The 12,576-nt window shown below is 38.1% G+C and overlaps 1 protein-coding gene across 1 annotated transcript in view; it reads left to right on the top strand.

The window, feature by feature from the left end:
• EFHD1 (EF-hand domain family member D1) overlaps nt 1-12,576 on the top strand; it is a 35,492-nt gene that overhangs the window by 18,748 nt on the left and 4,168 nt on the right. The window contains exon 2 of the mRNA XM_015813716.1: nt 3,238-3,385. Within this exon, the coding sequence (XP_015669202.1) occupies nt 3,238-3,385 (148 nt within the window). The remainder of the gene's footprint in view (nt 1-3,237; nt 3,386-12,576) is intronic.

Raw genomic sequence — 12,576 nt, 5'->3', positions numbered from 1 at the left:
TCCCAAGTGACATTTTCCCTCTCACCAAGCAGAATAAAGTATTTGATTTACGGTACTAGACACCTGAGAGTGTTGAAATGGATCATCTGATCGAAGAATTCTTGGGACAGATCAAACTGAATACAGATTAAAGCCCATTTTAAGAAAGTAGTGTTGTATCTCTGATACAGTTCTCACTTGGCCTGGGAAATTTGTATAATTATAGTCCAGTCTCAATTATTCCATTTCTGGAAAAGGTGATTGAAAAAGAAATAGTCATCTTTTAGTTATACAGCTGAGGCATACAGGTTATCTGGACTCTCAGTCAGGGTATTATGTTGACATTTTTCTGGTTATTTGGTGAATAATCTGTGCTAGAAACTGGACTGGAGGGTTGGTTTTCTTCTTGGTGGCTGTTCTTTTTTATTAATGACCAGTAAGCAATCCATACTCTTACACGTTGCCTCTGTATGAGAATGGGCTGGATGAGGGATAGCAAATAGCACACAAATTTGTAAATAAAAATCTGATTTTGGAGTTTGAGGTTCAGCCAGTTTTGGATGAAATTGTACTTTCCCCCAAAGAAGAGGTTTACAGTCTGGGAGTGCTCATTGATTTTCAGTTGTGACTGGATTCATCGGTAACAATTGTGGCAGTGATAGTATTAGGGAAAAGTGTTTCTAGGTTGCAGTTTGTGACAACTAGGCTGTTTACTAGTAGCAAGGTACTAGGATCATATACCTTTAATGTAGGATCTGCATTGATTACCACTTGCTGATTGGGCACAATTTCTGTAGTGGAGCATTGAACTTAAAAGCCTTAAATGACTTAAGGCTGTTAAAAGGATAATTGTTTAAAAGGATCACCTCTCCATTATAAATATGCCCAGGCATTAAGTTCTGCAGAGGAAGCTTTTTTGAAAATGTTTCTGCTGTCAAAAACCTGTCTTTATAACAAGCAAAAGAAAATCTCCTTTGGCATTGCTGCCAGTATGCTTCTGTGTTGCATTTGGATCCTGCTCTCTTAGTATTTAGAAAATCTGTTTTTAAAAGAGCTGCATGTCTTTTGCCAGATTTTTAACGTATTTTAGTATCAGTTTTGGGGTTTAATTTAGATTGTTTTTCTCTATTTGCATTAAAAATATATTAGTTGCTTTAAAAATTAATCAACAGTTTAATAAATTTCCTATTAGCCATAATTAGAGCCTTGAAAAGAAAGTAGTTAATTGTGCCTTTTTTCTCTCCTAAAATATATTTCTGTTGCAAATATCTGAAAGATTAAGAATAATACCTGACTTCCCAGTCTGATTCTTCTTATGACTCCTAGGGTGTTTGCCTTAGACTGTGCATATTATCTGTGTTTCTTAATTGTTCCCTGATCCACTTGGCTCTTTTTTATTTCTTGTGAATCAGCCCTTCTTATCTACAAAACTGGTTTTTTTCTTTGTAGATTCATTTTTTTTTACGGTAACAGGAAGTGGGGGTGGGTAGCCAAAGGGACTTGCAGACTAAAGAGGAACAATAAAAATTTAGTAATGATTCATCTTATTTTTGCTGCCAGTGGCGAGGAATTTTATGCATGTGAAGTGCTCTTGTGTTGCAAAACTTTACATCATCCAATTTTAGATTTCTGTTCATCTAGAAAGCCACAAGCTAATCTATGTGCATGTGCTAATTATGTTGTAGACCTAGGATTCTTTAACATTTTAAATCAAGAAGCCAAAGTTTTCAATAATAAGAAACGTTTTTTCAATTTTCTCAAATTGAGAGAAGGCACTTTAAAATCCACAAAGGAAATTTTAAAGAAGAAATCATAATAATAAAAAAAACTAGTATGGTGCTTCTTTCAAAAACAAATGCCGGTGTTTTTTAAAAGGTTAATATTTTTTGAATTTTGATTTCTAAAAATTTGTATCCATATCTGGATTATTTTTTTTGCAATTCTTGCATAGATCTTTTTCTCTGATTTTTTTTGCTTTTACATGTGCCTGTCTGAGGATGAATAAGGACAGTAATTAATCCAAGCTTTCGTGGAGTTGAGATGCCAATAAAATTATGTTTATTATTGTATACAAACTTCTACTAAATGAATAGATAAGGTGCACAGTTTCTTTTTACCTCAGAGCTTGGGAAAGGCCAGCACCTGAAGCACTCTTTTGCGCCACAATAGCTCTCATTGCAGGGCTATCTTGTAATATGGCTATCTTGCTTGGTGCAATTTTGGGGTCCTTTTAAAGCCATCTCCTTGCCCAAGTCTCCTGCCAACTGTCACATCAAGACTGGGTGAATCTTTTCCGCTTCCTGTCAATCTTTCTTAGACTCAGTTTAAGATTTGCATGATATTGAGGATTTCTTTTTTTTAATCACTCTATTTAAAAGAACAATACCATATTGAGGACTAAGGGATGAATAGGATTTAATTAGACCAAGGAAAGACATTTTTTTCTGTTATATATGAGTGATGGGCTGTGCTTCATTTTTTATCTCAGATGGTATGCTTAATTATGCAGATGATGTTTCAAATACCATGTTTTAGGGATTTTTTGCCCCTTCCATTCAGTCATGTCCGATTCTTTGAGACTGCCTGGACAAGTCCCTGCCGTTTTCTTGGCAAGCATTATTAGAAGTCCTCCTTCCTAAGACTGAAACATAGTGGCTAACCCAAGGTAACCCAGCTGGCTTTGTGCCCATGGTGGGACTAGAACTCATGGTCTCTGATTTCTAGCCTGATGCCTTAATCACTACATCTAACTGACTCTGTATTTCAAATATCAAATAGTGTAGCCAGTTTGGTTAAGGCAGCAGGCTAGAAGCCAGGAGACTGTGAGTTCTAATCCTGATTTCGGCATGAAAGCTCTCTGGGTGATTTTGGGCCAGCCACCGTTATTTATAAAAATAATAGAGATGGGATTTAAAAAATCTAACAAAGAAAAATATCCCAACCCTATACTCTATCATTTCTCTTTCTGCATAGAAAGCAAACAAATGACAAATTTGAGTCATATGAAGTGATTAGCTTCAAGTCTGAGGTTACTACTTAGGTAACACTATGGGGTGGGAGAGATAAATAAAACGTAGGAATTGTTAGCTGAACAATGCACAAAATTGGCCCTGGTTGGAGGGTGATATTTGGATTAATTTTGACAGAATATTTGGGATTTACGCTGGTTAGTTTGAACTATGTTATATTTTGTATGCACTTCACCTTGTCTGCCAGATAGCATAACAGTGTCCTTTTAATATTTCTTTTTCTGCTTAGGTATGACTCTGGAAAGGATGGATACATTGACCTTATGGAATTGAAGCTGATGATGGAGAAACTTGGTGCACCTCAGACACATTTGGGTCTGAAGAATATGATCAAGGAAGTGGATGAAGACTTTGATGGCAAGCTCAGTTTCCGTGAGGTACGTGCTAGTAAGAATAAGTATGTGGAACTTAGTTACTTCTTCTGCTTTTCAGCTTTTAGAAAAATATAGAGAATAAGATTCAGTACCCTATTTAGAGTAACAAAAGAGGATATTCAAGGACATAGTTTCCCAAAGGAATTCCAAAGAATTAGAATTTGCTATTTATACATCTCCCCTATCCAGCTCAAAATTTAAAATATGGAAATCTTGTGCTTTAAAGATATTGAAATCCAAAGTCTACAGCATTACCTGACTTGTATAGCATGTTAAGTAATGGTTACTTAACAGTAATCTAGTTATTTATCAGATTTATATTCTGCCTTTATTTTGTGAGATTCAGAGTGGACTGCATAATACTCCTATTCTTATTTTCCCTACAACTAGAACCCTGTGAGTTAGATTGAGCTGAAAAAAAGTGATCCAAAGCCACCCAGCTGGCTTCCATGCCTAAGCAAGGATTAAAATGTACTTTAATGGTGGGAGTACACATTGCACTAAGCCATGCAGGAAACAATGGAACATAAAACATCATAGAACCAGTTTGGTGCAGTGGTTAAGGCACCACGCTAGAAATCAGGAGACTGAATTCTATTTCCGCCTTAGTCATGAAAGGTGACTAGGTCACTCTCTGTCAGCCCATCCCACCTGACAGGGTTGTTGTGGGGGAAACAGGAGGAAGAATGAATATGTTTACCACCTTGAGTTATTTATAAAAATAATAAATATAAAAAATAATAAGATAAAGATAAAGATAAAATACAGAAATAAAATATTGGGTTTGTTCTTACTAAACACTAAGATATGCTTGAATTTACTTAGTTTTGACTCAGCATATTGTGTAAGAACCATGGCTGGACTGTAGGGAACATGCCATAGATTTATAAATCTCCTATTCTCCTCCTCGTCCTCCTTCCCCTTGTATGCTCCAATCACTCAGACACTTTCTGCATTGGGCAAACTAGAGATTACTATAATATACAAAGCAGAATCAGAAGACAATTCAAAGGGTGTTTTCTGAACCATGTTTGGCACATAAATAATATTTTATCCATACCAGGTCCATTCATTTGTTGAAATTAAGAATTAAGGGGTGAATTGTATGCACACACAGTCAGGAAAGGGAACTTGAAGAAATGTTCAGAAGCATTTTGTAAGCAAAAAAGACAAAAGTATTACTTAAGTCCTTGGAACAGGAATCAGGTTGGCCCCCCCTGCATGACTCACTAAAGTATAAGAGGGAAGGAAGGAGAAGTACCATCAGACTTGTGAAATTTTGTTATTTTAGCCTACAGTAAAGTATAGCTCTGGTCTTCTTGTGAAGTTGAGTTTTGGATTTGATCTACTTTTGCGGGGACAGGAAGAGCCTTTTATCCCCTACAAAAGTAGGCAATATTCATTTCCTGAGTACTACGCAAAGACATCCAAATAATGTTCTCCAATTTCAGATGCTATGACATGGTACATAATTCTGGACAAAGCAAGTGCCTCTTTTTTTCAGATATCCTACATGCATTGTAAAAACCATTCTTTATGGAACAGAAGTTTAAGGAAATCACTTTAAAAAAACCTTCACTCAAAACCCCTCTGGAATCATGTATTAAAACTTAGCAATAGGCTGACATTAGTTGAATTTCATAGACATGCACCTACAATAATGGTTTTAATTGTTTAATATTTGTAATGTAAAATGACACCAAATTGTCAGATGTCCATAAGAGACTGCTTGACAAATCTCAAGACAGCCAAGGAGTCTGACAATATACTGTGAGATATACATTTTTGTTACATAATTAAGGAGAAGTGCTTTGTGAAGATGACCAAAGCATTAGTTCTTATGTACATATAGTTTGGATCTCCCTGAATATAAAAACCAGAGAAATACATACAAATTATTTGATTTTGCCCAGTTGCAAATAGTATACTCGCGCAACTCTCTAAATGAAAATGTAGCCTGTTGTAGTCAAAGAACTGGAATCTGGAAGGAACAGTTTGGGGCAAGGGTAGATTGGTATTAATAAATTCCTTCACTCTAGGACTAGATCTCAAATATGGGGAGACCCATTTCCCTCTCAATTGGGAAGAATCTTATGAAATTCAATGGTGAAAAAAGTAAGGTTCTACATTTAGGCAAGAAAAACCAAATGTACAGGTGTAGTATAGGGGGTACCTTGCTCAATAGTAGTAACTGCGAAAGAGATCTCGAAGTCCTAGTGGACAATCACTTAAATATGAGCCAACAGTGTGCTGCAGCTGCCAAAAAAGCCAACACAGTGCTAGGTTGCATTAACAGAGGGATAGAATCAAGATCACGTGAAGTATTAATACCACTTTACAATGCCTTGGTAAGGCCACACTTGGAATACTGCATCCAGTTTTGGTCACCACGATGTAAAAAAGATGTTGAGACTCTAAAAAGAGTACAGAGAAGAGCAACAAAGATGATTAGGGGACTGGAGACTAAAACATATAAGGAACGGTTGCTGGAATTGGGTATGTCTACTTTAATGAACAGAAGGACGAGGGGGGACATGATAGCAGTGTTCCAATATCTCAGGGGCTGCCACAAAGAAGAGGGAGTCAAGCTATTCTCCAAAGCGCCCGAAGACAGGACAAGAAGCAGTGGATGGAAACTAATCAAGGAGAGAAGCAACCTAGAACTAAGTAGAAACTTCCTGACAGTTAGAACAATTAACCAGTGGAACTACCTGCCTTCAGAAGCGGTGAATGCTCCAACACTGGAAGTTTTTAAGAAGAGACTGGACAGCAATTTGTCTGAAATGGTATAGGGTTTCCTGACTGAGCAGGGGGTTGGACTAGATGACCTCCAAGGTACCTTCCAACTTTATTATTATTATTATTATTATTATTATTATTATTATTATTATTATTATTATTATTATTATTATTAAGATTTTGCGCAGAACATTTTCAAAGTGCTGTTTTGAAGTGCCCTTTCTCAACTTCAATAAATAATGTGGAAAGAAGTCTCTCCCCACAGTTACTTGTTCTCTGTTGATATGTATGCTTAATGTTTATAATTATTCTACATGGAACTGTTTTTGAAAGGACCTTCAACTTATACAGAATATTGGATGAAGCTACTGAATAACTTGCTAAATTAAAAAAAGTTTCACTGGATTTTAGTTTGTTTCTGTGAACATTTCACATACTGGCTTTAATCAATAAAATCCTGAATGGTTTAAGAGTAGAATATCTAAATTCTCCTAAGAAATTCTCTTCAGAAATTGCAGGAATGTCTGGCTGATCTGCAGAGTTTAGTTAAATGTTATAAAGTTATAGAGGGAGGAGAGATTTCTGAGGCACCCATAGAATAGAAGTCTCCAGGCAGATCTCTCTCTCCCCACCATTACCAACTGGAACGGCACTTTCATGAGGGAAGGCAACAATGATGAATAGTGCCCCCATTTGAGTCCGACAATGATGGTCAAGAAGGACACCTATCAGCACTCTGAGGTAGATTAGGTCAGATATAGACTATAATAACAGAATCTTGAAAGCCTATCAAAGTTTCTCTTTCTTTCCCTCCCTCCCCCTAATACCAAAGAGAATAAAGGGTGAACCAGAATTTTGAATTTCTTTCTTTCACTCCCTCCTGCTTTCGGAGCTGTGCTGATGTTTTTGTAATGGTTGCTGCATGCTTTGTTCAAAAGTAACTTGGTGCTCCTTTACAATGCAATTGTTGATAGTATGGTATTAAAGATAGCTGAAAGAGGAAGATAGCCGAGGACCAGGAAAGTTTTATTCCCCCAATACAGGTTTCTCCATAAATCATCCACAGGTGTGATCAATGAATCTTCCATGCTGTAGAGATCCAAGTTTGAAACCTGACTACCAAGATTCCAAATACTGTAATCCTATCTATGACACTTTGTGACTGCAGGACCACCACTTGCTCTATATTTTCCCAAAAGAAGTAGGTTGGAGATAGATATAAAGTTGTTCAAAATAGTCAGATTGAGAGAAGGCTTCTTAAGCAGGGAGACACCATGAACTCTTTTAAGATGATGGGAACACTCTCTTATTCAAAGAAATAAATACTTGGTTGATTTCCTCAAAACTCTCAGACTCAAAATGATACCTCAGTTATCTGCATTGCCACTATCCCTTGGCATGAAGAGTCATCTCTTGAACCTGAATTGTTTTGTCTGCCAAATGCTGTGAATTGCCATGTCTTGAATCTTTTTGGTATGAGGAGATAGAGACACTGTTAGGCATTCAATATTGTATTGTTATATTCTATAACAATAAAGTTCCAAAGGTTCTTGGAAATAGTTTCTTGACTTGACCTATCTTAAAGGTTGAGAAGAAGGTGAGTTTCTCCCCAAAACTCCATAGCAATCAGATAGTGATCTGTCCCTAACAAGGGATGAAGTTCAGTACTCCCCACTTTCAGATTATGTTTTTGAGAAGTGAGAAACAAATCTGGTGTGTGATCTCTTATATACATGCAAGCCTCAATAACGTGGATTAGGTCCATGGTTGTTATGATGACCATGAACTCCTAGATCACTCCAGACTCCTCACAAGGGAAGATAGGTTTAAATCTCCCAAGACTACTAGCAAGGTGTAGAGGGAATGATCTTGAGGGGCAGGAGGAAGAGCTGCTACCAAGAAAATGGTCAAATGAAAGGAGATAAAGGGGAAAGTGGGTGGGGGAAAACACATTCATACTTGGAAGATTCTGTTACTGCAACTTTACAATAAAAGTAGTACTGATCTACGTACATAATATTCCTAATTGGTTTACCTTAAAGGGCAAAGGAAATTCCTACCATTCTGGTATAGCTATAGCATAGATGTTGGCGGAGTAGGGGAATGGTATAATAAAAGGCCAGATCATTTTTGAAACAGCTCTATTAGAGTTAATGTGAAACAAATAAAAAGGCTAGTCAACTGGATTTTGGATTTAACCTGAATATTTATTTCTCATTTTTTGTTTTAATTCATAAATGACTACTTTGAGATGTAATAGTCAAAATAATTGAATTACTTGGAAGTCAAAGTTATGACTTCATGTTGATGTGTTACTATAATAATAAAAAGAAGCCTTAAAGCCTTTCAGTGTAGTTCATCTAAGTATTATTCACTTGATCTTGAGTAAACAATAAACTGTAATGGCAATAGTACATTACATTATTATCTTGCTGCTGATCCCTGTCCTGCTTTCTGTCCTATGGTGGAGTCCTGATTTTGGGTGTGCAGAGCAGGTTAGATAAAGCCACTTTGCTCTCCTCCCTGTTTATAATTGTCACCAGCCTTGGGGAGGACATTTGTTAATCACAGCATGAACTTACAGGGGTGCAATTTTGAAAGAACACTAAGCGCATATGGAAGGGTAGACACGGTTTGCTGTGGCAAAAGCACCAGTTTAGCATCAGGACACTTAAGGGCCACTTAGGGGTATCTCAGATGTGGTTAGTTAGGGATGAGATGAAATAAACAAATAAATTTCATCTTGCAAGCACTTTATGCTTCACAAGCATTGAATGTGTTTGCTGTTGGTCACATGTAGCTATACTATGGAAGAGTTTTATCGTTGCCTGATTTTTAGGCTGAATATTGCTGTAAACTTACTGCTACTGGGAAAAAGGCATGGAAATTCCCTGGGTTGTTGTATTCTATAGTTTTGTAATGGTAATTTATTCCAATCTATTTTTACATCTGGTATTTAATAAAGTTAATTTTTACTTCTTCCAATTATCACTCTATCAATGTGTAACTAATTGCCACATACCATTCCAGACCAGATCTCAAAGTGAATAACAAGCAGATAAAACAACAAACTTGCTACAAATAATTTATTTCATCAGGAATAATAACTATGTGTCTGTGGTTTTTCTTGTTAAACAACACTGTTCTATATTTCAAAGCACGGGCTGAATGTCTGTTTTTTGCTGTGAAATGTTTGATTTGTTCTTTGGGCTCTCCCTTTTTTTTCCCTAAAAAGGTTATCACTAACCCTAGGGCTATCAGATCTGGGCTACAGACACTAGTTTTTGCACAATGATAGAAAATTCTAGTATTTTATTACCACCTAGTGGTCATCCTCAATTTTGCAGCCCAGAACTTGTAACCTTTCTAGCAGAGAGCAAAACAGAATCTGCATTTGTAACCTAGTAATATGTAGACTTGCAAGTGCAGCTTGTCTTAGATTCTTCCAAGAGGAATTTATTCATGTCAGAAGTTTCTGGGATGACAGTTGTTCTCTGAGAATTCTAAAGGGTACCTTATTTTAGTACCTTTAAGCACTAGAATGTGATGTATCTTGATTTGAAGCTTAGCTACAAATATGTTGCTTTCTTTGTTTTCTGAAAAGTGATGTGATTTAATTTGGTACCTGAACATATACAGATTGTACAAATTATATTCATAAACACTGGTATAATATTGTGAAGAATCTCTAAAAAGTCATGTGAATGTGAACATTGTAAAACCAGTAGCTACTTATCCAGGGAGAACTTTTTCTATTCCTGTGCGTAGAGATGATCTGGATTTGACAGCTCCCATCTGACCTCTTCCAGCTGTTTAGATGAGTCATTCCCATGTGCCTCTCTTTTTTGCTCTGTCAAAGGGTATTACAATGTATTTCTCTATTGTGGCCAAATGGGAGAAATCTGCCTGGTAATCCTGAGAACTATAGTTCCCCTACAAACAGCTATGCCAGTGTACATACTGAGCTAGATTTGTATTCTGTGAACTAAAGTGTCACTGAATTTGAAGATTATATATTATATATATATATTAATTAATATTTATTAATTAATAATAAATATATAACGAAGGTTTCTTGTGAAAGTGTTGTATGAAGGTGTTGTATGAAGATCGTATTTTAAGCCAGGTCTCCTACCCCCTAAAGTACCTCCACTTCCTGCCCCTCAGTGTTCCTGCAGGCCTTGGGCTTGCTTCCCACTCCACCAAGCTCCACACCCTTCTCCTCATCCCATGTCACTAATTATGCACTTACCTTTCAAAGATCTCGGGAGCTGAGATTAGGGAAGGAATGAAGGCTGCTCCGTTCCTGGGCCTTGTAGTGAGATCCTGAAAGTAACCACCATTTTCAGAGTAGACACAATTGAATGTGGCTATCCTAAAAAATGGCATCCATTCCCAGAATTGTGCCACACAGCCCAGGAACAGAGTGGGCTACCGTCCTTCCCTAACCTATGCTCCGGAAATCTTCAAATGTAAGTGACAAGGAGGGTGGGGGCCCAGTGGTGAAGCAGGCCTCAAGCCTACAGGAAACCCCATAGGGCCGGGGTCCCCAACCCCTGGTCCGTGGACCAGTACTGGGCCGCAGCATGCCAGCAACTGGGCTGCACAAACAAGCAAAGCCCCATCCGCAAGATGCAGGCAGCACACAAAACCACACACCCTCCAGTCTGTGGAAAACCTCCCTCCACGGAACTGGTCCCTAGCACCCAAAAGGTTGGGGATCTCTGCAGTAGGGGGTAGGGAGATAGGCGGGGGGCACTGCAGCATCCCTGTAGTTGGTGGTAAGGGTGAACAACCACAGGCACCCTGCAGCAGCTAGACCTTTGGAACTGGATCTAAGTAGCTTTTGGGGAGTCCACTATAATGTTGAATGGTTGCTAAACAACCGGTTGTAAGTCGAGGACTACATGTACATAATTTAACTGGGATGCTTTCTCAGTTAGATTCTGTACATTTTTCAATTAATAAATCATTATTGACACGAGATTGCCAACATGGATAAGCTGCTAAACTTTATGCTTGTACCAGTTTCCTTGCACTGCAGTTCTGTTTGTTCATGAATTAGGCCAATGAATTGGAGAAAATCCATTAATTCAGGAGTAATAAACATGATTTACATGCAGGGACTGGCAAAATTGCTTTAATTTGGCTAGCTATGTATTCTGTTCTTCAGCAAAGGATTTCAGAAGCCGGCCTACATGTTCAAAATGTTCCAAATCTTGACAACAGCTTTATATTGCTTACCAAGGCAATTCTTGTCCAGATCATTGCAGTTCTATCAACTCTATACCTAGTTTCTTACAAAAGGCAGTTTCTTGTCCCTGTTATATCAAGAAATAAACTACATTGTTCTATTTCTATGGGCTTGCCATGGCAACTATGGCAGAAAATAAACTCCCTCCGTCAAGAACATCTTTATCATGCTGAGATGATAAAAATCTGAAACAAGGGTTGAGATGATGACATTCAATGGCTTTGTGGTCAGCCATCAAGTTCAAAACTCCCTCTCTCCAAATATTGAGCCTGTACTGATACCACACCAGCATTCCAGGTGTGTACAATTGCTAGAAATTACCTTCCCAGCTCAGTCACCTAGATGTTAGTAATGAGAGTATACTCAAGGTTGCAAGCATACCTAGTACTCCAACATCCTCCTATTTCCCCACAACAACCACCCTGTGTGGTGGATTAGGCTGAAATTGACCCAAATTCACCCATCTGGCTTTCATGCTTAAGGCAGGACTAGAACTCCCTCTAGTGCCTTAACCACTAGACCAGGGATAGGCAACCTTGGCTCTTTTATGACTCATGGACTTCAACTCCCAGAATTCCTGAGCCAGCGGAATTCTGGGAGTTGAAGTCCACGAGTCATAAAAGAGCCAAGGTTGCCTACCCCTGCACTAGACTATCTGCCAAGTTCCCTTGACTTTGCCTTTATCACATTCCAGCCCATGAATGAGACAGGCAGAAATAATCTTTAGCTCTGCTCTGCTCTAAAATAGTTTTTTGTCTATTAAGCCAGCAGTGACCCATGACGATGTAATGGTGAATATATTCTGACACACTTTACTTTGGCTCTGGGCAATTTCCTCTGCTCCATTTTTTTTAATCCTCCAGAAAGAAACACTATTAAAAAAACCTGTCATTTGATTGATGAGGTGAGTTGTCCAATAAAACAAGAGAGGCTGCACTGGGCAGCTCTGATAATCAGCTGCCAGGTGAGCCTACTTTGATAGCAGAAACAAGCTCACCCAGAAGCTAATTGCCAGAGTTGCACGAAAGGTGGGAGGTTGGCTGTTTGATAAACTTGTTTTGAGGCAGGCTGAGCCCTCTTAAAAAAAAAAATCAAGCCTATGGTCAAGCCTGCTGCCCTGCTTATTGTCACACCGGGGGAACTATCTAGTGCAAGACTAGAGAGTCTGTCCCACTTAACTGAGGAGTCCATTCATTCCACT

This window comes from Protobothrops mucrosquamatus, unplaced genomic scaffold (assembly GCF_001527695.2).
Source record: "Protobothrops mucrosquamatus isolate PMUCROS unplaced genomic scaffold, P.Mucros_1.0 scaffold183, whole genome shotgun sequence".
NCBI lineage: Eukaryota > Metazoa > Chordata > Lepidosauria > Squamata > Viperidae > Protobothrops > Protobothrops mucrosquamatus.
Note: the sequence above shows the minus strand (reverse complement) of the source record. Positions and strands in the feature narration are given on the sequence as shown.